At 42.0% G+C, this 26901-nt stretch overlaps 1 protein-coding gene across 8 annotated transcripts in view; it reads left to right on the top strand.

Moving 5' to 3' along the window:
• The first annotated feature begins 14423 nt into the window (after window positions 1-14423).
• CLYBL (citramalyl-CoA lyase) overlaps window positions 14424-26901 on the top strand; it is a 260795-nt gene continuing 248317 nt past the window's right edge. For 7 of the 8 annotated variants that reach the window (XM_045445121.1, XM_045445112.1, XM_045445130.1 and 4 more), the window contains exon 1: window positions 14435-14547. In XM_045445121.1, the coding sequence (XP_045301077.1) occupies window positions 14486-14547 (62 nt within the window). In that variant the 5' untranslated portion in view covers window positions 14435-14485. Of the gene's footprint in view, window positions 14548-26901 lie in introns of all 8 variants that reach the window. The other variant, XM_045445089.1, reaches the window with a different exon arrangement.

Consider the following 26901-nt stretch of genomic DNA (forward strand, 5'->3'; position numbering starts at 1 on the left):
GATTCTGATGCCCATGAATGTTTGAGAACCAAAACCCGAATCTGTTGCCATCTGTGGCAGTGTATTGCCTTAAGGCACTGCCAGCCTTTTCAGCTGCCTCTTTACTATGTCCTATCCTGGCTCATTCCTCCTTTATCCCCCCTGCTCGTGTGTGAGTATGTATGTGGTGGGCATGAGCATACATGTCAGCAGACATCCAGGAAAGGGTGTGCTATGGTCAGTTTGGTAGGTGGATCTACATGGGTCTGAAGCTCTGATGGGATGTTAGTTAAGCTCCTTAGGTTATAAAGAACAAAGATCCCGTCACATTTTTTCAGGTGGCTGCATTTATTGTAAAGAAACAATGAGAATGAGCATTTCTTACTACACCAATCAGGAAAAATTGTGAAGTGGAATCACATATAATTTGCATGTCTTTGACTATTAGTGAAGTTGAGCATTTCTTCATATTTTCTCCTTTTATATCTTTGGCTCATTCTTCTACTGGTTTCCTGACATTTTTTGTTAATTTCATCGTATATTCTAGGTAAGATGTCGATAAACTTTACTGTAAAGGGCCCAGAGAGTAAGCATTTTAGGATCTGCAGGCCACATGTCCTCTGCTGCACCAGCTCAACTCTGCTGTTAAAGCGTGTAGCAGCCATGACAATGCGTAAATGCACGAGCAGGGCTGTGGTCCAGTAAAACTTAAAGGCCAGATCCTGCCTGTAAGCGCGGTTTGCCAACCTCTGTTCTAGATACTACTTCCTTGTTGGGTTTTGACATTACAGTTACCGTCTCCTCCCTCTGTCCGTGGTGTCCTCTGTTGACCACAACCATTGCATTTTGATGGGTTCACATCTATCATATTTTTTCCCTTATAGTCTGTGCTTTTAGAATTTATATAAGTTCTTCCCAACCTCAAGATGACAAAATTATCTGAGTTATTTCTATTGGTTTTATATTTTTGTCTTTTCACATTTAGATTTTGGATTATCCAGAATTGACCTTTGTACATAGTGTCATTTATTTTCCTCCATATAGTAAACCATTTATTTTCCAACATCATCTGATAAATAATCTATCCTTTCCCCACAGGTTTATGGTATCAAGTATCATATATTCTTTCCCCAGTGTAAATAGACCTGCTTTTGAGCATCTTATTCTGCCCCACTCGCTTATCTACCTGTCCCTCTGCCCAACAGCACATTGTTTTTATTACTATGGCTTTGTAGTGTGTCTTCATATCTCACGGTATGACTCTTTTCACATTTCCTTTCAAAAGCCTGTGAATACACATTTATTTCAATGATGCAGACTTCATAAGTTTTCTGCTACCATTTACAGGACGAAGCACAGAATATCAAGTCAGGCAAGCTCTAAGTGGTAATTCTCTACTCAACATTGTTTAACTACTATTTCTTTTGTTTTTTAATATTTTATTTTATTTTTTAATATTTTATTTATTTATTTTTATTATTGAGAGAGAGAGAGAGAGAGAGAGAGAGCACGAGCAGAGGAGGGACAGAGAGAGAGGGAGACACAGAATCCAAACCAGACTCTAGGCTGTGAGCTGTCAGCACAGAGCCTGATGTGGGGCTCAAACTCATGAGATGCGAGATCATGACCTGAGCCGAAGTCGGACGCTTAACTGACTGAGCCACCCAGGTGCTCCTAAATATTTTATTTTTAAGTAATATCTATACCCAATGAGAACTCACAACCCCAAGATCAAGTGTCACATTCTCCACCAACTGAGCCAGCCATGTGCCTGTTAGCTACTATTTCTTGACTAGCTGCTGCATTAAGACTCTTGGCTTCAAGAACCAAAAACTGAGCTCAAACAACATTAATTTAGAAAATATATACACACTGGCTGGAAATGTGTCCATACACCTGAAGTCTAATGAATGGCTTTATTATTAAATCTAAGTGTTCAAACAATATCATTAGGGCTCTCTCTCTCCCTCTCTCTTTCTCAGTTTCTTACTGCTTTTCTCTGTTGCTTGTGTTCTCGAGCAGTCTCTTTCCCCAAAGTAGCCTGGATGGTGATACTGTCAAGCTTTCAGTATCCTTACTGCATGGGATATCAGGAGAGAAGATCCCTTAGTCGCTAAAATTCCTTGCCACCCCTCCTTTCCCCCCACCCCCAAGGACTCCGATTGGGCCACGTGCCCTATACTGAATCAATCATGGTGGCAGAGAAAATGGTCATGTGAATGACAACCCCACTAACTAGCGGAGGGGTATTCTCAAAAGGAAAGGTACTGGGCAGACTGAACACCCACAGAGTCCACCTCACCTGAAAGAAGCCAAGGCAGAATTAGCAAGCAGCTCTGTCGATGTTAAAGCTGGCTCACTTTCCGCTATGCTACACTGCCATTTGATCATGCTATTGTTACTTCAAACCTGCCATGGCACAAAGTAAGCTCATCATTTTTCCTATAATCATGTTCAAAGTTCAAAGTCTCCAAAAACTACTGCCATTTCCTGGGTCTCCTAGCTGTGAAAATTTGCCTCCTTTCCCATTGATTCAACCTTTCCTTTTACCCTTTGTCAATCTCCTCCCTCTTTCTGTTCCTTCTGGTACCCATTGTCTACACACCTGTTCGTGGGCTGATCATCTGACCTCTGAACCACTGTACTATCTGTTCCTTACCTCAGTTCAGCCTGTGTACAGCCACACATTAAACTCCCTAAAGTACAATAAGGGTTGTAGTTTTATTTTTTATTTTATTTTATTTTATTTTAATTTTAAATGTTTATTTATTTTTGAGAGACAGACAGAGCATGAGCAGGGGAGGGGCAGAGAGAGAGGGAGACCCAGAATCTGAAGTAGGCTCCAGGCTCCGAGCTGTCAGTACAGAGCCCGACGTGGGGCTGGAACCCACAAACCGTGAGATCATGACCTGAGCTGAAGTTGGACACTTAACCAACTGAGCCACCCAGGGGCCCCATAAGGGTTGTATTTTTAAAGAAAATTCATTATTATTCTCTTTGCTTAAGATGTGTTTCAATTTGTATCACAATGCAGCACAGCAGAGCACTCCAAAATTCAGGGGCTTAAAAAAACAAAAAGGATATTTATTATTGGCAAGTGTGTATGTGTCTGTTGAGGTTCGGCCAATCTGGGCTGGGGCAGCTTTGTTTCTCCGTGCAGGTCTGAGGGGCAGCCCGGCTCCGTGGGTCTCTCCTTGCCCACATCACAGTGTGCTTTGCCAGGGTCTGCTCTTCTGACAGTGATGGCAACGGTGCAAAGGGCCACCAGAAACATGGGAGGCCTCTCAAGGCCTGGAGCTTCAACAGACATAGGGTCAAGCTCAAAGTCAGGGGGCAAGGGGAACACTCTGTGCACACTGAGCTGATTGAAGGCTGTGGAAGAACTGGAGTCATCAACGCAGTCTACCATTAAGAGGGTCAATCCAAACTCTACTACCTGGATTTCAAAGTCTCCTATTGTCTGGATTCACTCCATTCATCCAACCCAACTCCCCCCCCCCCCCCCCCCCCCCCCCCCCGCCTTTGGGCTATTCATTTGGGACACAATTCATGGACTTTGGGAATCTTCTAGAAGCTGGACAATATTGGGCAATCCCAGACAGCAAACCATATTCCAACTGCAGGCCAAACTTAACTTGCCACTTCTTTCCCACCACACAAAAAAGAGGGGGGAGTTTTATGGGTCCACTCGTTATTGGTAGTGTTTATAAAATAAATGTTAAACAATTTTTCCTCTAGGAAATACACTAAGCCAGAGATCTTCTTTATGATCTTTTTTTTTTTTTTCCAGTTCTTTGGGGGGAAAAAATCCCCAGGAATTATTTTCTCAATAAACAATGGCAACAGTTTATTTTTGTTGGATTAAGTTGAATCCTTCCCCACTTTCTTTTTTTGGATTAAGTGGTTGACTACAGAAATGAGAAAGAGATAGTTTTTTCTATTCTTTTTTTTTTTTTTTTTTTTTGTATGTGGTTTCTCTGGCTGGAAAATAAAAGCTCTGCATTCTTTCTGTATTCAGTATACTTCAAAGTTATAAAAATTTAGATAAAGTACATCAGGGTTATGGTTGTTCTAGATTTTAGTCTATTTATAACTTCCTCATATTTCACATTTGTTTGACCTCAGGTTAAAGGGATGCTTTTGAAAAGTATAATGATTTGATCCTAGCAATGGATATAGCAAAGATACCAGGGTCAATAAGTTAAATTAAAAGGCTTAAAATAAAAAAAATAAAAAAAGAAGAAGAAGAAGAAGAAAAAGAAGACGAAAAAACTAGATTTGGCAAACTTTAAGTTTTGGACTGCATGACAATAGAATTTCCTAGCTGTGTCTCATAAAAGAATAATGGTGTGAAAAACATTTTTCAAAGCTTACCAGAGTAAAAAAGTTTGAACCAGAAGAAACTAATTTCCTAATATTCTGACTCATTTTCACAATTTACAGAGGGATTTTCTTTGGTTTTGTCTTTAGTACCTTTACACATGTGTTTTGTTTATTTTCTTTTCCACAAAAGCCTGAATAATGCCAAATAATTTGGAGTTTTACAATATTAAATATATGCTTCAGTAATTTGCTGAGAGGAAAAAAGCAAGTTTCAAAACTATATATATGTGATCTTAAAAAATATAAAAAGGAGTTGTGTGTATCTATAACTATCTAGAGAAAGATACATACACACATGCACGAGAAATGTGTAAGAACATGTATATAAGGATGGGGCGCCTGGGTGGCTCAGTCGGTTAAGTGTCCGGCTTCAGCTCAGATCATGATCTTGTGATTTGTGAGTTCGAGCCCTGTGTCGGGCTCTGTGCTGACAGCACAGAGCCTGGAGCCTGCTTTGGATTGTTTCCCTCTCTCTCTGCTCCTCTCCCACTCATGCTCTGTCTCTCTCTCTCTCTCTCTCTCTCCAAATAAATAAATAAACTTAAATAAAATAAAATAAAATGTTTTAAGAAAAAGAACCTGTCTATAAGGAGGATATCAAAATACTAACAATTACCTTGGTGTGTTAACTTTCTCTCCAGGCCCCTATTTATTTATTTTCATATGTTCCAATTTGTCTATAATGAACACATATTATTGCCTATATAATACTAAATGGGATTTTTTTAAAGAGAATAATTTTTAAAAAATTTTAAGAGAGAGAGAGAGCACACATGTGCACATGTCAGGGGGACAGAGGGAGAGGGAGGGAGAGACAGAATCCCAAGCAGGCTCCCCACCCAGCACAGAGTCCAATGTAGGGCTTGATCTCACAACCTTGAGATCATGATCTGAGCAGAAGTCAAGAGTGAGTAGCGTAGCCAACTGAGCCACCCAGGTGCCCCAAAAAAGAGAATAAATATTTAACAATCTGGCCTTTTCACCTGAGGAATTCTTTCGTTTTTAAAAGTTATTTTATTTTTTTAATGTTTATTTATTTTGAGAGAGTGTGTGTGCACTCACACAAGGGCAGGGGGAGGGGCAGAGGGGAAAGAGAATTTTAAGCAGGCTCCGTGCTCAGTGCAGGGCCCGATGTGGGGCCCGACATGGGGCCATGTTAGAGCTCAATCCCATAACCCTGGGATGATGACCTGAGCCAAAATCAAGAGTCAGACACTCAACCGACTGAGCCACCCAGGTGCCCCTTGCCTGAAATCGCATGGCTAGCTTTATTGTTTCATTAGGCAGAAAATCAGAGTGGGAAAGGATGAGTTTGGATCCCATCAACTGCCTTCCTCACCCGGCTGGTCCTAACACGCCCCTAGAGAAGCATGTTGTGTGCAGGACAGTCTGGGCCTGCGTATCAGCATTTCGTGTGCAACTTATCCGGCATGGAGAAGCTGTCACTAGACCAAGGGGTCAGGCAGATGTTGCTAAGTGAGATACTAACTTATGTTTAGAAAATGTTCTTGTGCAGCGATCCTTTATTGTACTATTATGGATAAGATTAGATACTGACAATATGTGTAGGTTTAGAATTTGGCAGATGGCATTTTACTTCTTATAAATCAAAAGGAATTACAGATCTAATTTAACTTAATCTCTCTTTGTGTTTCCAAATGTAGTCTGTTAAAATTTAGATATCTGAGGACGGAAATTATGAGAATTTATGAACAAGGCAATCCCACAACTGGTTTGGAGAATGTGCTGAGTGTTAGCTGCTGTAGCTGTTGCTGGGAATGAAGAAATGGACTTTGCATTCAGGGATTTGTGCTTTTCATTGCAACAAGTTCAAGATTTGCTTTGTCCTTTTGTTTTAAATCCTAGAACGACAAATAAAAATAAGAAGAGTGACTAGAGAATCTCAGCCACATGAACAGTTATAAACAAAGGGTCCAATTTGTTAGATGGACCATTTTGCCATCCTGGATCAAGGCCATTGTGGGCAGGGGCGCAAAGGTTTAGCAAATGGCGATTAAGGAACAGCTCAGAGCAATTAGATCATATAAAGTCCCAAATGCCTACTTTATCAGGATGAATCCAAGTTTGGCTCCTATTGCTAAAAGAAAAAATAAAAAGCAATGCACATGTTACTTACAAGCAAACCTGAGGGCATGCCATCTATTATCAGCAATAAACAGATTTGATTCTTTTGTAAATGAGATTGTCAGGGCCCAGGGGATTTGTCAGCACCCAGATAATCCTCAAATCATCTGCCTGGCCTACCATGGTAATAGGAAATTTTCCGTAATAAGTCTGGTTAACAATCTTCTTGTCTGGTGCGTTAAAGATTATTCCACAAAACCCAGAGGGTCTGGGGCGCCTGGGTGGCACAGTCGGTTGAGCGTCCGACTTCAGCCAGGTCACGATCTCGCGGTCTGTGAGTTCGAGCCCCGCGTCGGGCTCTGGGCTGATGGCTCGGAGCCTGGAGCCTGTTTCCGATTCTGTGTCTCCCTCTCTCTCTGCCCCTCCCCCGTTCATGCTCTGTCTCTCTCTGTCCCAAAAATAAATAAACGTTGAAAAAAAAAAAATTTAAAACCCAGAGGGTCTTAGCCAACCAGCCTTCATTGTATGGTTCAACGTTACAAGTCCACAGAGGCTGTGAAGACTGTCACCTGTACAAGTCACTAGGCCCTCACTCTGCACAGCACAGGCTGGGACTCAGGGCGTTTTTTTGTTTGCTTTTTTGTTTTTTTGGTAATGTTTTATTATTTATTTTTGAGAGAGAGGGGGGGGGCAGAGTGCAAGTGGGGGAGGGGCAGAGAGAGAGGAAGACAGAATCCAAAGCAGTTCCAGGCTCTGAGCTGTCAGCACAGAGCCTAATGTGGGGCTTGAACTCACAAGCTGTGAGATCATGACCTGAGCCGAAGTCAGATGCTTAACCTACTGAGCCACTCAGGTGCCCCTAGGACTCAGGGAGTTTTTAATGCAGTATGGGATATGAACAGAGAACTCGGTGGCCATGGGCATGCCAAAGTGTACACAGTCTCCCACACTCCACATACGAAGATGGCACAGGTGCCAGGCAGATGTAGGGACCCACAGCTTCATGAAGGTCACACCCTGGTTTCCTGTTTCTTCTTTTTGCCTTATTGTTCATATGATTCAAATTTAGTGTTTTGAATAAGTATTACATACCCATGTTTCAAAAAAGATGTCTCTGGTCTTTCGAGCTATACAGTGTCACTTTGGATTTACAACTGACTTTAAAGGCACTCTTTGAAAACCAGTTTCTATGTACAGGTGCTCTTGGGAAGGTTTCTTTTACTAGTGATAGCAGTTTCTTATTGCTGCTGTGATAAGTTACCATAACCTTGGTGGCTTAAAACAACATAGCTTTATTATCTTGCAATTCTGGAGGTCAGAAGTCTGACATAGCTCTTGTGGGGATTAAATCAAGGTGTATGCAAGACTGCATTTCCTCTGGAGGCTGGAGGGGAGAAGCGGTTTCCTCACCTTGTCCAGCTTCTAGAGAGATCCGTATTCCTTGGCTTGGGGGCACTTCTCACTCTAGCCTTGATTCCATGTCATACTTTGTTCTTACTCTGACCCCCTTACCTCTCTCTCCTAACGACTAGTGATTCCATTGGGCCCACCCAGATAATCCAGGATAATCTCCCCACCTCAAGTTCCTTACTGTAATCACACCTGCAAAGTAACATATTGAAAGGTTCTGAGGATTAGCTTGTGGACGTCTTGCGGGGGGGGGGGGGCATTCTTCTGCCCACCACAGACAATTAAGAGCCTGGCTGGCTCAGTTGGTGCAGTGTGCAACTCTTGATCTTGGGGTTGTGAGTTTGAGCCCCACATTGGTTGTAGAGAGATTATTTAAAGATAAAATATTAAAAAAAATAAACAGCAACTGGGGGGGGGCAAGGTAATTAACATACAAGGTGAATTAAAGTAACAAGGAATTATGTAAGGAATAATTTTGTCAGAGGATGCCTCAGATTCAACACTGTGCGTTTAGCAAATGAGTTTTAAACATTTGGTGTGTGCCAGGACACATTAGAGAACAAAACAGGCAAAAATCCCTGTCCTTATGGGGTTTGCATTCAATAAAGACATCATAAATAAGCTCATCATGTAGTAATTTGGAAAATGGATAAGGGCTGTAGAAGAAAGGAAGAGTGAATCAGTGGAAGGGACTGTAGAGCAGCCAGTGGGCGTGGGGGAAACCTCCACTTGTGGACACTAGGGGGAGCTGCTGCACAGTTTTGGCGGCTGAGATTGGTGAAGGATTTTAATTATATAATCAGTGTTTGGGAGCCAGAAGGAATTTTAGAGGTCAGCTAGTTTAACTTTCTCAGTTCATAAAGAGGAAGATAAGGCTCAGAAGGTCCACAATGTGGTCGTTAGTTATTCTGCATTTGGCCTAAATTTGAGAGTCTCCTCCTCTCTCCCCAAGAAAGCCAGACATAGTTATCATGTTATCAAAAGCAGTGGCTGTCAGGAGGTGAGGCTGGGAGGGTTTTGTATCAGAGCAGCAGGAGGGATGGATGATCTCAGAGTGTAGTTCTATCTATGCCACTGTTGAAAAATCATTCCACAGAACTTCTAATATGCCTCTTTCTAAGTGCAGCATTCTGAAGTCTTAAATCTGTGACACTGCCCTTCAGCCTTTGAGACTCAGTGTTGGTGAAAATAACCTATATCGGACAGACACCAAAAGGAAGGGAAAAATGGATTATGACACAGAGACTTTGCTGTTTATAACAAAAGAATAATGTAGCTTCATTTTCCTAATCGTTACTGCTTCAAATGGTTATTTAAGTTATTTAAGCTTTAAATAGTTACAGTAAATCATGGGTTGATTATTTTCACCCCAGTATCTCCTGGGGTGTGACAATTTGCCAGAGGTGTAGTTGAGCCAATACAAAAGCCCAATATTTCTAAGATTAACAGGGAGAGGTATTTGAGTTTCATGATAATTACAAGACCAAGTGGTAACAATGTAATGCACTTCTATTTAGGACACCTGTATTTTTTAGGGTAACATTAGTTGAGACTTGAGCACTGAGGGAGATTACAGTCTGGCCCCAGCCAGCACCTTTCCCTAAAAGGCAGTACATTTTTAGATTCACTAGCAGTCCCAGCTGCCTATCCCCTTTCTGCAAAGTCCCTTGGTTGCCCTGCCCCTCTCAAGCAGAGGGGATTCCAGGAGTCTTTCTTTTCTTTTATTTATTTTTAATTTTTTTTTTTTTATTTGAGAGAGAGAGAGTGCACACAAGCAGGGAAGAAGGGCGGGGGGGGGGTGGGAAGAGTGAGAGAGAGATTGAGAGAGAGTGAGAGAGAGAGAGAGAGAGAGAGAGAGAAACAAAGAAGGGCAATCCCAAACAGACTCAAACACTCTGTGAAAAGTCCCAAGGTGCAGCTCGATTCCACAACCCTGGGATCAAGACCTGAGTCGAAATCAAGAGTCAACTGACTGAAACTCCCCAGGCGCCCCCCAGGATTCTTTCTGCTTCTGTATTCCTTTCCCCATATCACCAGCAGATCTCAGGACCCACCCATTTTTCCCAATTATCTGTCTGCCTCTTTTACTAGAGTGAATAGCTTCTTTTTAAAATCTTTTTTCTTATTGTGGTAAAATATACATAACAAAAGTTTTATTATTATTTTTTTTTCAACGTTTATTTATTTTTGGGACAGAGAGAGACAGAGCATGAACAGGGGAGGGGCAGAGAGAGAGGGAGACACAGAATCGGAAACAGGCTCCAGGCTCTGAGCCATCAGCCCAGAGCCCGACGCGGGGCTTGAACTCACGGACCGCGAGATCGTGACCTGGCTGAAGTCGGCCGCTTAACCGACTGCGCCACCCAGGCGCCCCAAAAGTTTTATTATTTTAAGTATGTTAAGTGTACAGTTCAGTAATGGTAAGTATATTCACATTGTTGTGCAATCATCACCACCATCCATCTCCAGAGCTTTTTTCATCTTATAGAATGGAAATTCTGTACCCATTAAACAGTAATCCTCATCCCCACTTCCTCCCAGCTCCTGGCAACCCTCATTCTCTGTCTCTGAATCTGATTACTCTAGGAAACTCACAGAAGTGGAATCATACAGTATTTTTGTGTTTGTGTGCCTGCCTTACTTCTTTTAACATGATGTCCTCAGGTTCATCCCTGCTGTAACATGCTTCTACATTTTATAAAGATAGCTTCTTGAAGTCAGGAATCATTCAATAAATGTTTAAATTTGTTTGAGTTGAAAAACTGGGTGGATATAAAGGTAAAGTAATGAGATCTGTAAATAGTCCCAAACAGGAGGAAATAAACACTGACAGCCCCATATCAACAGGGTGAGCCCACAGATCAACAGGCATGCATATGGCCAGAGTGCCTGGTACCCCATACTGACCTGCTGCTTCAGTTCCACCCTCCAGATGTCTCTTGTGAACAATCTCAACCTGGAACTACACAGGCAAGGAAATTCAGGGAGAAGTGGTTCCAGCTGAGCTGTGTCAAAGTGTGAAGACCACTAAAATGCCATGAGAGTGTATCCCAGGGGCACTTGGGTGGCTTTGGCTCAGGTCATGATTTCATGTCCACGGGTTTGAGCCCCACATCAGGCTCTGTGCTGACCGCTCAGAGCCTGGAACCTGCTTTGGGTTCTGTGCCTCCCTGTCTCTCTGCCCCTCCCCTGCTCATGCTCTGTTTCTATCTCTCAAGAATAAATAAACATTAAAAAAAAAAAAAAAAAGAGCATGTCCCAGACGGGAGAGTTTCCATGTTGACCAGATACAGATAAGAACCAATCCTTCTCTTTGCAATTGTACATATCTGGTGACTTAAAATTTATCCACAATTGTCTCTGGCTTCATACATTGCAAATTTTCTCTTCTACTACCCACATACTTCTGGTGCCAGGTGCCTTAGGGGCCTATTCTTACTGGGATATGACCTCTGACCTTGCATGTCTACATGTGTGAGGCAGCACATTGGACAGTAATATTCCTAGAAAGCATTCCTAAACCAGGACAGCTAGTAATAACTAAACACGGAAGTGCTTGCAAATCACATAAATACAGGGGCATTTGGCTGGCTCAGTCAGTAAAGCATGCGACTCTTGATCTCTGAGTTGTAAGTTTGAGCCCTATGTTGAGTGTAGAGATTACTTAAAAATAAAATATTAAAAAAAATCACATAAACATAGTCTACTAAATCTAAACCAAATATATCCCGGCCCAACTTACCCTTAGCTGGACCTTCAAAATGCTGCACCCACAGGGGTGCTTAGCTGCCTCAGTCAGTAGAACATGTGACTCTTGATCTCGGGGTTATGAGTTCAAGCCCCATGTTGGGTGCAGAGATTACTTAAATAAATAAATAAATAAATAAATAAATAAATAAATATGAAAATGCTGCAGCCATTTCAACACCACTGAACACAAAAGAAGCTTGAGAGAGGGAAAGTTGGAGTACAAAGAGAAAGCACCTTGACTAATGGTAGTTAAAATTTCATTTTTATACACTTTACAAACACAAATGACCTAGAAAGGGCCCATTTAAGTCAGGAACCCTGAGGCTTAACCTCCACTGGCTTCAGGTAAAGTTGCCTTTGGCTCCTTCCATGCTAAGCATTAGTTCAATTGATTTTTGTTTTAATTTTTTGTTAAGAATATTTTCCAACATACACAAAGTTGAGGAATGTGTAACAAATCCCATTCCCACCTCGTGTACCCATCACTTGGCTTCAATAATTATCAGTATTGGTTCATTATTTTAGTGTCCCCCATTGCCACCCCCAAGCCTATTACACTCTAGAGGTAATGTCTCTGGCCCCTATCCTTCTTTCTCAGATCTCTGCAAGGTTCTTACCCTACCAGATTGCTTAATTAAACAGGATAATATGTCTTTCCTAAATTTCATATTTTTAAATGTCCTTGGGGATAAACATGTACTTTTATTTTTGTTTTAGAGGCTGTGAATAAAAACAGATTTGACTACCTCAAACGAGGAACGCTGGATCCTTTTCTCTATTATATCCAGAAATATAGGAAATTAATAAAGCCTTATTTTAAAATACACAAAAATTAGAAAACAGCTCTTGAAACCTATGAGTTAGTAATCTCATGAAGAAGCTCAACAAAACCACAGAAGTCCTGGTGAGAATGGGCATAGCTACAATTTCTTCAAGCAGAATCTGAAAGAAATTGAATCACCTCTTGTGGGAGGTCCTACTTTACTTAAAAGGCCACAAGGCCCGGGGCATTTTAATAAGGAGAACTACTCATATAGCAGTTCTTGGAATTATAATGAAGCTGGTGGAACATTTTCACATTATATTTATTAAATGCCTACTGGTTACAAGTCACTAACCCAGGTGCTGGGGGCACACAGCACTGACAAGATAACCAGGTCCCTGATCTCAAAGAGCTCACAGTCTATTCCTAAAGATGATGTTTTTTTTTAAACTAGAGCACTAGTAGCTTTTCTAAGAGGGGACTTCCCACATGACCCTAGCACTGTCCCCTAAATGACAATAATACAAGCCCCCCCTCCCTTTGATCAGTGGACAGAAGTTCCCACCCACCTTGAGAACCACTGAGGGAAAGGCAACAATAAGAAAGTAAATTCATGGAGAGCCTGGGGGGCTTAGTTAAGCATCTGATTCTTGGTTTGGGCTCAGGTCATGGTCTCACAGTTTGTGGGACTGAGCCCAGAATCGGGCTCTGTGCTGACAGCATGGAGCCTGCTTGGGATTCTCTCCCTCTCTCTCTCTGCCCCTTCCCCACTTGCACTCTCTCTCTCTCTCTCAAAATAGATAAACTTTAAAAAAATATATTAAGAAAAAGAAAGAGAATTCACAAACCCATAAAAATTGTGATATGGGCTGCGATGGAAACCATCAGGTTGCTGTGCCAGTGGAATAGACTGGGAGGACACTCTAGTTTGGGCAGTCAGTGCAGGCCTCTTTGAGCAGGGGGCAAGTAGTCTAAATGCCCCAGAGGACAAGAAGGTGTAGCTGTGAGTGTTTTGGTAGGTAAGGAGCAACATGCATGGTAGGTAAGGGCCCTAAAGTGGGAAATGGCTTAGTGAACTTAAAAAAAGTGGAAAGAAGAACATGGGGCTGAAGTAAGGTGGAGAGATAGGCAGAGGTCAGATCCTGTAAGGCCTTCAGAGTTGTGATGAATTTGGGTTTTATTCTAAACGCTTCCTATTGGAAGCCACCAAAGAGTTTTAAGAAGAGAATTGATGTAATAACGGTAATAAGGAGAAGTAATTAATGCTACTGAGCACCTGCTCTGGGCCAGCAAGGCTTTAAGCTCTTTATATATATTAACTCAATTTATCCTTATAACAGCCCTATGAGGTGAGTATATTTATATTCCCATCTTATAGAGGAGGAAACTGAAGCACAGAGAACTTAAGTAACTTGCCTAAAGTCTAGTACAGTCTGGGAACCACTTGCTGAACCAAGTAAAGTTCTGAACTAGTAAAGTTTAGCACAGCTAGTAAAGCCTGTGTTAATACCTTAGTCCCCCAACTGTGAAGAGGTAGGAGTTGTATTTGCTGAAAGTAGTGCAATCTGGCAGGAAGGAGTTAGAGTGAAGAGTTGTGTTTGCTGCCCTACTTCAGAAGCATTTCTCTGACCCAGAAAGTTGCCCATATCTATTCTGATCCTATTGCAGGCATATGTATCCCATGATGGATTAACTGTTAATTAAGGCATGCACATGGTGAGGCTCACATATTAGGCAGTACTTCTAACAACAAAAACAATGAATCCCTCGGAAAATTGGCCTGTTCTGGCTGGGAAAACGCAAAAGTCGCCTTAAAAACCCAGAAGCACGAAGAGAAGTAACTGGATGGAGTCACCAGAAAACCTCTGAAGAAGTGGCCATCCATTCCGTGCCTCTGCTCTGCCCGCCATGATAGCGGACAAGAAGGTTCTGAGCTCTCAGACATCCCTGGTTAAGGGCGGGAACAGGTGTTCCCTCCAGGCAGCGGGGCGTGACTTGCGGGGACGAGGTGGGGCTGGGCTGGGCTTGTGGGGCGGGGCCACGTGGGGGGCGTGCCCACGGGGCGTGGCGAGATGAGGAAGGACCTGTCTGAGGCGGGGCGCGCGCGTCAGGAAGATGGCGCTGCGTCTGCTGTGGAGAGCGCCACGCGGAACGGCGGCGGCGGCGCTGCCGAGGCTGTGAGTGCAGGTCCCTGGTCCCCCGCCACCCGGGCCGGCCTCCCCAGTTCCTGCCGGGAACCCCCGCCGGCCGGGAGCACCTCGCCCCTCTCGCGCGCCGGCTCGACCTCTGCCAAGGTCGCCGACGCCCAGCGAGGGTCGCCCGTCCTCCGCGTGCCTCCCTGTGGGAGGGTCATTGCTTGGGGGCCGGGAAAATGGGTACAAACATTCGATTAGCAGCCCCAGAACACAAAACCAGCCCCCCCCCCCCAAGTGGAAACCGCGAACGTGTGCTGTTTGATAAAAGGGGTCCTGGAATCAGCGTCCGCGAGGCGACTCGCCTGCTGAGGGAGAACACCCTTCGCTCGTTGGTTCAGCACAGCGGTTCCCAAACTGGTCTCAGGACCCCTTTACGCGCCGAAAAACTATTGACCCCGACGAGCTCTTGCTTGTATCTAGTAATTTTTGCGGCGTGAGGAATTAAAACAAGTTTAAAAAAAACTTCTTTTACGAATAACACACCCGTTGCATTTTAACACACCCATATGTAGTGAAAGAGTGGTGTGGTTTTAGAGTTTCGAAAGTCTCTTTGGTTTAATAGAGGACAGCTGGAGTCTCCTGTCCGCTGATTTGGAGGAGGTTTACAAAGCAGTTCCGGGCTCACGGAGGTGATAGTTGGAAAAGGGAAGACCTCTCAGACGGTGTCGAAGGGGGTCGGGAACTCTCAGGTGTGCTGGGACCGCCCTTGGATAGCCGCTGGGCTAGCAGTTGCCAACTACATGCGCACACGTTACCTTATCTGGCTCCCTGACCACCATGTGAAGAAGTCAGAACGAGGAAACTGAGGCTTGGAGAGGCTAAGTGACGCCAAGCAGAATGGCAGAGTTTGGTTTAGAAACCAAGCCTGTGGCTCTTGGTCTGGAACTTCTTCCATTTGCTTGCTCCCTGCTTCCTGACTCTCCAGTGTGTCCCGCGCCAGGCCCTACCCCGTCTTGTACATCCCGCCTTCCCCTTTCCTAGACCTGAGCCTGGTATGTGGCCCTGGGCTCAGGGGTTCACCCCTGGAACCAGAGATGGCTGCCAAGGCGGTAACATCCAGGCCCTTCCAGAAGGCCCCCTTTTCCTTCAGTAATGTGGTCCAGTGACCACATGCAGTCACCTATTTCTAAGGCACTTGGGGCTCATCTCAAAGTGCTCTTTGCCATCTTTAGCACCTGGGCTCATTCTCCACACGCACATCCTACGAAGGCCATGGCAGCAGGCTTTCGTGCTGGGTGCTTCAGGGAGCCTGCTTCCTGGGTTAAATCCTCTGTTTCCACATCTTCAGAACACACAGAATTGGGAGGAGTAAAGGTGCTAAACGTCAGCTTAGAAAGGTCTGCCTAGAGATGCCTTAATTTCTAGTTAGGTTGCATTTAAGCTTCAGGCCGGTAGACCTGCTTCTGGTGGCCTTTTCCTTCTGTTTTTAGAGTGTCAGGACCATTGCTGCTAGGCGGGGACCATGCAAGTGCTGTCCTTGATGCCTCGTTTTCCACCCTGCCTCTGGCCCTGCTGCTTTCTGTAGCCACTGCTCAATTTATGTAAATACCTGCCCTCAGTCTCGGGGAGCATAACTCTCCACTCCTAGGGATGCTATTGGTTCGACTGTCTTTTAAGCCCTCTCTGCTGACAGAGAAAATTAAAAAAAAAAAAAAAAAAAAGTGTGAATAGTAACCCATATATATATACCTTCATCTATAAATATATATATTTTTACAATAGGCTCTACACCGAAGGTGGGGCTAGAACTCACCAACCTGAGATCAAGAGTTACGTGCTCTACCGACTGAGCCAGATGCCCCCGAATATTTCTGTATAAAACCACTGTATCTATATTAACCTAAACCTGAGTTCATACTGCCTCCAATTGTAATCCATTACCACATGGATCATTCTAGCCTCCTCCCCTTTGCTCGATTAATAAATTTTCACTACAACAGTTAGAAACCTGGCTCCCATCATCCACCATCCACCATCCAGTTACTTAATTGTTCAGTTTTAGCATACCCATAAAGCAGTATTTGAATTGTTAGGCCATACTCTGGGGGAAAGAACTGTCAACTAAGTACAGTACTTGTGTGCAGTTCCTTTTCCTTTAGTCTTACAGGTGCTACTCATTTCCATAGTTACTTAGTTCAGGGCCTATTTCTCCCATCCCCTTCAGTGAGGTTGTTTCATACATTTGCAATACAGTTTGAGAGTCCCTTGTCATAATCTGCATTATTTCCTACCTCCCACATGAATTTTTTTAAATTGCATATATTAAGGTTTGTTCTTTTTGCTATAAAATTCTGTGGATTTTGACAAATGCGTAATATCATGTATCTACCATAAGAGTATTATATACAGAATTGTTTTATTTCCCTGAAAATCCCCCTGTGCTTCACCTGTTTGTCCATCCTGGCTTCTCCCAAACTCCTGATCATATTCCTGTCTCTATAGTTTTGCCTTTTCCAGAATGTCATAGAATTGGAATTACATAGTATGCAGTCCCATTAGACTGCATTGTTTCACTTAGCAATGTGCATTAAGTTTCCTCCCATGTCTTTTTCATGGCTTCTTAACTCATTTTCTTTTACTGCTGAATATTCCATTGTAGACATGTTTCACAGTCTATCTGTTCACCTATTGAAGGACATTTTAGTTCTATAAAGGTTTAATAAAGCTACTATAAACATTCTCGTGCAGATTTTCTCTGGGTATAAGTTTTCAAATTAATTGGGTGAATACCTAGGAATATGATTGTATGGTAGCTTTGTAAGAAACTACAAACTATCTTCCAAAGTGCCTGTACCATTTTGCATTCCAATCATCAATGGAAGGATGCTGTACATCCTTGCCAGCATTTAGTATTGTCAGTTGAAAAAACTTGTTTAGTCATGCTAACGGGTGCGTAGTGGTATCTGTTGTTGGTTTAATGTTCATTTGTTTTAACTTGAAATTCCCTGATGTCAGATGATGTTGGACATCTTGTCATATGTTTATTTGCCATCTGTGTATCTTTTTTGGTGAGGTGTGTATTCTGATCTTCTGCCTACTTCTTAGATTGTTTTCTTATTGTTGAGTTTTAAGTATTTGTTGCATAGTTTAGATATAAGTCTTATAAAAGATATATGTTTGGCAAATATTTTCTCCCAGTCTGTGACTTGTCTTTTCATTCTCTAATGGTATCTTTGACAGAGCAGAAGTTTTTTTATTTTAATGAAATCATGCTTACTTTTTCTTTCGTGGATCATGCTTTTGCTATTATTTTTAAAAACTCATTGCCAAATCCAGAGTCACATAGATTTTCTCCTGTATTTTCTTCTAAAAGTTCTACAGTATTATGTTTTATACTTGGGCCTGTGATCCATTTTAAGTTAGTTTTTATAAGTAGAAGGTGTTTGTCTAACATCCCATTTGTTGAAAAAATTGTCCTTTCTCCATTAAATTGCTTTTGCTCCTTTGTCAAAGGTCAGTTGGCCCTATTTGTGTGGGCCTGTTTCTGGACTCTTACTTTTGTTATATTGACCTGTGTGTCTGTTCTTTTGCCAATACTATGCTGTCTTTATTACTGTAACTTTATAGTAAGTCTTGAAGTTGGGTAGCATCAGTCCTCCAACCTCAGTTTTCCTTCATATTATGTTTGCTATTCTAAGTCTTTGCCTTTCTATATGAACTTTAGAATCAGTTTGCTGATATCCACAAAATAGCTTGCTGAGATACGATTGGAACTGCATTGAATCTATAGATTAAATTGGGAAGAATTGACATCTTAACAATATTGAGTCTTCCAATCCATGAATATGGACTATTTCCCCATTTATTTAAATGTTCTCGATTTCTTTCATCAGAGTTGTATAGTTCTCTGCATACAGGTCTTGTACATGTGTTGTTAGATTTATACCTAAATATTTCATTCTTTGGGTGCTGTTGCAAATGGTATCGTGTTTTAAATTTCAAATTCCAATTGTTCATTGCTAGTTTATAAGAAAGTAATTATCTTTTAAATATTAATTTTGTATCCTGCAGGCTTGTCATAATCACTTATAATTTACATGAGTTATTTTTTGTGAGTTCTTTGGGATTTTGTACATAGATGATCATGTTCTCAAAAACTTTTTTTAAAAATTAATTTTAAGAGAGAGAAGCGTGAGCAGGAGAGAGAGAGAATCCCAAGCATGCTCCACTGTGCCAGGTGTGGAGCCTGATGCAGAGCTTGAACCCACAAACTGTGAGATCATGACCTGAGCTGAAACCAAGAGTCAGACACTTAACCAACTGAGCCACCCAGGCACCCCTCAAAGACATTTCTATTTCTTCTTTCTCAAGATGTGTGCCTTTTTATTTCCTTTTCTTGTTTTATTGCACTAGCTAGTGGCTCTAATAAGATGTCAATAAGAGTGATGAGAGGTGGCATTCTTGCATTGTTCCCAATTTTAGGGAAAGCATCCAGTTTCCCATCATTAATTATGATATAAGCTGTATGTATTTTGTAGATGTCTTTTATTCCCCATTTGCTGATACTTTTTGTTTTTTATTGTGAATGGGTGTTGGATTTTATCGGGTTCTTTTTCTGCATCAATTGATATGGTTTTCCTTGTTTAGCCTGTCAATGTGGCAGATTACATTAATTGATTTTTGGATGTTGAACCAGCTTTGTATCTCTGGAATAAATCCTATTTGGTCATGGTGTGTAATTCTTTTTATACATTTTTGGATTTGATTTGCAGATATTTTGTTAGGGGTTTTCTATCTATGTTCATGAGAGATATTGGTCTGTAGTTTTCCTTTTTTGTACTGTGTGTGTGTGTGTGTGTGTGTGTGTGTTTTTTGGGGGGGGGGGAGAGAATGCAGGTATGAGTGGGGAAGAGGCAGAGGAAGAAGGAGAGAGAAAATCTTAAGCAGGCTGTATGCCCAGCATGGAGCCTGGCACAGAGCTTGATCTCACGACCTAGGCCAAAATCAAGAGTTGGTTGCTTAACCCAGTGAGCCACCCAAGCACCCCTGTAGTGTGTTTATTGGTATTGGTTTCTGTGTATCTCATGACTTTTTTGTTTCTCTATTCCTTCTTTACTGCTTTCTTTTGCACTAAGTGAATACTTTGTAATGTTTTAATATTTTAAATTTCTTTAATGATTTTTAACTACTTTTTTACTTTTTAAATTGGAGTATAGTTGACACAGTTTTTTTTTTAATACTGTTTTTAAAGAGATTTTTTAGTGGTTACTCTAGGGCTTACCATGTACATTTTTGAAAAGAATTGTGGTAAAATAAAATACATGTAACATAAGCTTTGTCATTTTAACCATTCTAAGTATACAGTTTAGTGGCATTGCCACATTCACACTGTTGTGCAACCATTACCACTATCCACATTTTTTTCCTTACTCCGAACAGAAACTCTGTACTCATGAAGCAATAATTCCTTCTCTATCACCTGGTAGTCCCTAGTCCACTTTCTGTGTTTCTGAATTTGCTTATTTTAGATATGTAAGTGGGATCATATAATTTACATTCTTTTGTTTCTGGTTTATCTCACTTTGCATAATGTTTTCAAGAATCATTCGGGGCGCCTGGGTGGCTCAGTCGGTTAAGCGTCCGACTTCAGCCAGGTCACGATCTTGCAGTCCGTGAGTTCGAGCCCCGCGTCAGGCTCTGGGCTGATGGCTCGGAGCCTGGAGCCTGTTTCCGATTCTGTGTCTCCCTCTCTCTGCCCCTCCCCTGTTCATGCTCTGTCTCTCTCTGTCCCAAAAATAAATAAACGTTGAAAAAAAAAAAAAACTTAAAAGAATCATTCATGTTGTATGTATGAGAACTGCATTCCTTTTTATGGCTGGCTAATATCCCATCATAAGTATATCACCATATACATATTAACTTATAATAATCTACTTTTGATTTATACTAAATTCCAGAAGAGAAATGTTACTTCTATATAGTTCTATTTCCATTTCTTCTTTTTTGTGGTATTATAGTTATACATATTTATTTATTTATTTATTTATTTATTTTAGTGTTTTTTATTTATTTTTGAGAGAGAGTGAGTGAGTGGAGGGGGGCAGAGAGAGAGGGAGACACAGAATCTGAAGCAGGCTCCAGGCTCCGAGCTATCTGCACAGAGCCTGATACGGGGTCCAAACTCACCGACTGCAAGATCATGACCTGAGCTAAAGTTAGACGCTCAACCAACACCACCCAGGTGCCCCACATATTATATTTATATGTTACAAACCCAGTATACATTGTTGTAGTTTTACTTATTTTATGTCTTTTAATTGATTAATTAAAAAAACTTTTTAAATGTTTTATGTTTGAGAGTGAGAGAGCGTGAGTAGGGGTGGGGCAGAGAGAGAGGGAGACACAGAATCTGAAGCAAGTTCCAGGCTCTGAGCTGTCAGTACAGAGCCCCAAACAGGGCTCAAACCCATGACCTGTGAGATCATGATCTGAGCCAAAGTCGGATGCTCAACTGACTGAGCCACCCAGGCGTCCCTTAATTGATTAATTTTCAAAGAAAGCTCCATGCCCAATGTGGGGCTTGAGCTCATGACCCTGAGGTAAAGGGTCGCATGCTCTACTGACTGAACCAGCCAAGCACCCCAATTTTATGTCTTTTAAAGAAACTTAGAGAAGGAGACACAAGTTCACACACACACACACACACACACACATTTTAAAGTATTTATACTTACTTTCTTATTTACTAGTTCTGGTTTTCATTTGTTCCTATAGAGTTGAGTCACCATCTGGTGCCATTTTTTAACACAGTACATCTTTGTTCTCACCTCCTTTGTGTTGTTATTGGCAAATATACTACATTTCTATATGTTACTGGCCTGACAACACAATTATATAATATTCTTTTATATAGTTGCTTTTTAAATTAGACAAGAGAAGAAAGCAGGAATATGCATTTATTCTTAATTACTTTATTACTATCTGTGTATGCGTGTGTATGGATTTGATCTGTCTGGGATCACTTACTTTCAGCCTGAAGAACTCTCTTTAGTATATCTTTAAAATTCTTTCAAGTTTATTTATTTATTTTGAGAGAGAGAGAGCAAGTGGGGTAGGGGCAGAGAGACAATCCCAAGCAGGCTCCGCACTGTCAGTGCAGAGCCCCATGCAGGGCTCAAACTCACAAACCGTGAGATCATGACCTGAGCCTAAATCAGGAGTCAGACTGACCACCCAGGTGCCCCTCTTTAGTATTTCTTGTAAGGTGGGCCTGCTAGCAATAGCCCTGCACGTGTGTGTGGCCTTTCAAACCCTCTCCTTTCTCCCTTTTTAGTTCAGTCCCTGTGGCTGTTTCCACTTTTCCACTTTCTCTCCAGCTGCTTTTGGGGGGGTTGCTTTTCCCCATATTCTCCCCACCACCCTCATCCTCTCTTCCCATGCAAAAACAGCTCCCTGCTCTCCACAGCTTTTCTCTCCCCCAGTTCACCTCTCTGCGCTGCGTACCTGCTGAATTCTGTGGTTCAGGTTGTGCAGATGGTTGTGTTAATCCTCACATCAGTTTTCCTGGTGTGCAGGATGGTTTAGTGTTGGTCTGGCTGTATTTCATGGACGCAAGACACAAAGATAACTTCCATGCTGTTTCACCATCTTGGCTCTTCCCTGTGTGTGGCCTTTCAGAAGCCCAGGGAAAGGTCAGAGCTTTTCAAAGTTGATGGATATCTCATTTTCCAGCTTTTTCATTAAAGCTTTATTTAAGGTATACAGGTATACAGCTTTATTTAAGATTTTATTTTTAAGTCATCGCTATACCCAGCATGGGGCTTGAACCCACAACCTCGAGATTAAGAGTTGCGTGTTCTGCCGACTAGGCCAGCCAGGTGCCCAGGTGTACAGTTTTATAATTTAACATCTGCATACACTACAAAGTGATTACCACCACAAGTCTAGTTGCCATCCTTCACCATACTGTTGACCCTCTTTACCCATTTTGCCCACCAGGCCCCCAACCCTGTTAACCCTCTGGTAACCATTAGTCTGTTCTCTGTATCTGAGATTATTTTTATTTTGTTTGTTCATTTCATTTTTTTTTTTTTAAGATTCTACATGTAACATCATATGGTATTTGTATGGTATTTGCTCTTCTCCATCTGACTTATTTTGCTTGAATACCCTCAAGATCCAAACATGTTGCAGATGGCAGGATTTCATTCTTTTTTGTGGCTGAGTAGTATTTCATTGTATAAATATACCACATCTTTATCCATTCATCTGTTGATGGACATTTTGTTTCCGTATATTGGCTATTGTAAACAGTACTGCAGTGAACATAACAATAAACAGGAGTGCATATATCTTTTTAGTGAAAGTTTTCCTATTACCTGGAGGTAGAAGAGTTGGGTCATAGGGTAGTTCTATTCTTAATTTTTTGAGGAAACTCCAAATTGTTTTACATAGTGGCTGCTCCAGTTTACAATCCCACCAACAGTGTGTGAGGGTTCCCTTTTCTCTGCACCCTCTCCAACACTTGTTATTTTTTGTCTTTTTGGTCATAGCCATTTTTACAGGGGTTAGGTAATATCTTATTTTGGTTTTTATTTGCATATCCCTAATAATTAGTGATGTTGAGCATCTTTTTCATTTGCCTGTTGGCCATCTCTATGTATTCTTTGGAGAAATGTCTATTCAGATCCTCTCCCCATTTCATAATCAGGTTGTTGTTGAGTTGTATGAATTCCTTTTGTATATTTTGGATATTCACCCCTTATTGGATATGTGGTTTGCAAATATTTTCTCCCATTCAGTGGGTTGACTTTTCATTTTCCTGTTAATCTCTTTTGCTGTACAGAAGCTTTTTACTTTGATGAGGTCCCATTTGTTTACTTTTACTTTTGTTTTTCTTGCCTTTGAAGTCAGATCCACAAAGACGTTGCTAAGACTGATGTCAAGGACTTTACTGCTTATGTTTCTTCTAGGAGTTTTATGGTTTCAGGTCTTACATTCTAGTTTTTAATCCATTTTGAGTTAATTTCTGTGTATGGTGTAATATAGTGGTCTGTATTCTTGTGCATGTAGCTATCCAGTTTCCCCAACACTATTTATTGAAGAGACTGTTCTTTCTCCATTGTATATTCTTGGCTCCAGCTTTTCCTTTTAAGCTTTTTGGTTAGCCTGTCGTTTGCCCTGTTATCCAGCATCTCAGGTAGCGATGCTATTAAATAATTGCTTCTGATTGTTTTGACAAACGCCCTCAGGGAGAATGCTGTTCCCACTGTTCAGGCTCTAAGCCAGGTGAGCCCTGCAAATGGAGTCTTCCAGGGAGCTACCAGGTGGCAGTTCTCTGTGTGTGGTGCTTTCAGAGACCTCCCACCCTACCCTGTCCCCTCCAGTGGCTGCCAGGCTGCTGGTTTTCACAAGGATTATGACTGTTGGTTTTTAAGGCTACCACCGAACTGGGGAGAGGGCGTGGGTAAGTTAAAAAAACAACAACAAAAACCCACATGGTTTGCTGTTCTTACTGAGATTCATCCGTGTTTCTTGAATAAATGCTCCCAGATTGCTGCAGGCCTTTGGTTAATGTCTAGAGTTCTAAAAAAGTTGATTCTGACAATTTTTGCTAATATTCTCATTGTTATTGTAGAGGATGAGGTTTTTGAAGTTCCTTTCTCTGCAATTTTGCTGGTCACCCCTGCTTAGAATTTTGATCAAGAATTTGAGTTGGGGTGCCCAGGTGGCTCAGTTAGTTGAGCATCTGGCTCTTGATTTCGGCTCAGGTCATGATCTCATGGTTTATGGGATTGAGCCCCATGTCGAGCTCTGTGCTGACAGTGTGAAGCCTGCTTGGGATTCTCTGTATCCCTCTCTCTCTGCCCCTCCCCTGCGCGCACGCGCGCGTGCTCTTTCTCTCTCTCTCTCTCAAAATAAGTAAAATAAACTTAAAAAAAAAAGAATGGATTTGAATTTATAAAATGTTTTTTCAGTATCTGTTGTGATCATGTGGCTTTTCTTCTTAAGTATGTTAATATAATGAATCGGATTGATTAGTTAAAAACATTTTTTTTAATGTTTATTTATTTTTGAGAGAGAGAGACAGAGACAGAGCATGCATGGGGGAGGAGCAGAGAGAGGGGAGACACAGAAGCCAAGGCAGGCTCCAGGCTCTGAGCCATCAGCCCAGAGCTGGATGTGGGGCTCGAACTCACAAACCATGAGATCATGATCTGAGCTGAAATAGAGTTGGATGCTTAACCAAATGAGGTCCCAGGTGCCCTGAAGTGTTACTTTGAAATATTTATTGGCATCATTAGAAATTGACTTTACTTGCCCAAGTGCATGGTGAGAAGCTAAAAGGAGATGCTGTAAACAAATATGTTTTGGGTTGTAAGGCAGAAAGTAATGTTAAGTGGTCCGGGAGGCAGGTGACCAACCATCTCAACTTTCCCAGGACATTCCTGGTTTTAGCACCAAAAGTCCCACATTCCAGGAAACCTGTTTCAGGCAAAGCAGGATAGTTATTCACTCTAGAGATAGAGAAGTGAAGGGCTGGGACACCTGCGTGTCTCAGTCGGTTGTGTCCGACTTTGGCTCAGGTCATGATCTCATGGTTCATGGGTTTGAACCCCACATTGGGCTCTGTGCTGACAGCTCAGAGCCTGGGGCCTGCTTCAGATTCTGTGTCTCCATCTTTCTCTGCCCCTTCCCTGCTTGTGCTCTCTTTCTCTCAAAAATAAATAAACATAAAAAAAAAGGGGGGGGGTGAGAGAGAGAGAGAAGCGAAGGGCTGTAGGATGAAATGAAGATGACCTAAGATAGTAGACCAGGGCCTCTGCTAAGAGGCTGAAGAGAAGAGAAAGAGGGAGGAGACTGTGAGGATGTAGGAAATACCATGACGGGGTACATAGACCAGGAGTAGCCTGGGGGCAGGGAACATGTCCTCGGGCTGGACGGAGAGGTTGGTGGGAAATGAGGTATCTCAGAGAAAAACTAGTGGGCAACAGCCAAGCTGGTGAGTAAGAACTAAAAGTGGTAGCTGGGCCTGAATCGGAAGATGCACATGTCCATGAGTGGTACCTCCTGGAGAAGATATCCCTGCAAAGGGAAACTCCCAGCAGGTACTGTTTGCCAAAACAAGGCTGTGCCACGTCTACTAAATAGTAGCCTTTGCTTGTGGATCTGTCTATTCCAGCGTGTAGTGCCTCAGCTCTCATTGTACTGTTTCCCTGTCATAGAGTTTTGCTGTGAACTAGAACCATCTGTGTGGGTACAGGCCAGGAGGAAGAACATTGGGTAACCTAAATGGTTTCTGTGGTAAAGGCCAGCAGGTAGGTAGGAAAGGCCAGGACCTGAAGATGAATTCTGACTAAACAACCATTACCCTATACCCCCTTCCCCCCATGGGCCCATAGCGGAGTTGAGGACAATTTTACCACATGTGCTTTTCTCTACTCCCCAGATTGTGGCCACCAAAGTCTTTGCCCTCTCAAGGAACTTTCCTGAGTGCCCCTGTCTTGCAGAATGTTTGAGTGACGTATGCACTTTACTATTCTAGAAATACTCCATGTGGTGTGTTGAGGATAGAGTATTCTCTGAAGTTACTTACATATGAGACTTAGAAAGTGAACACATATGCTTGGTTGTGGATGAGCCTGGGGAAGACATCATACATAGTGAAATCACATCCACAGAGTGGCTGACACGGCTCAGCATCAGTACTTTCCTGAAGTGACTGTTTTCTCCAGTTAGGGCTTTACAGCAGCCAATGTCTGATTGATGTAATTTCTGAGAATAGCCTTTGGTCAGTTTCCTTAACTGGGTGTTGTAGTGGCTGCTCTATAGGAGCTGCTATTTTATGTGTGACTCCCTGTGAGGAAGTCTGCTAAAATTTTAGGTACAGTGGCTAAAATTTTAGGAAGTCAGGGAGAAGAAAGCTGGGTTCCTTGGGGAGTGGTTATTGATGGGTTTGATGACTGTTCTTAAGATTGGAAGAGTTATTAGTTGTAAAAACAATATGCTTTGGTGCCCCTGAGTGCAACTGGAGCTGTGTTCTATTGATACATTTGGCTTCTTTATTCCTCTACACATTGCTCATGATGGCCACAGTTTCAGAATTTTATTAGTTAATAAAAAGATCAAAGAAATAACGTTTATGTTTTCATATAGGTCACTGGGTATGAATTTAAATCCATTGTAATTCAAACAGGTTTCATTTATTTCGTTAACTTGAATGTTTTATCGCATATCGATTAAATAACTCACTTGAATGATGTAGATAATAAATGGGCTCAAGAATTTAGATTTATTCCTTCCTTCCTTCTCTTCCCCTTTCTTTTCTTTCTCTCCTTTTCCACATCTTCCTTCCCTTCCTTCCATAAACCAAGTTTAAGGTGGCTTTTTATTTAG

This window comes from Leopardus geoffroyi, chromosome A1 (assembly GCF_018350155.1).
Source record: "Leopardus geoffroyi isolate Oge1 chromosome A1, O.geoffroyi_Oge1_pat1.0, whole genome shotgun sequence".
NCBI lineage: Eukaryota > Metazoa > Chordata > Mammalia > Carnivora > Felidae > Leopardus > Leopardus geoffroyi.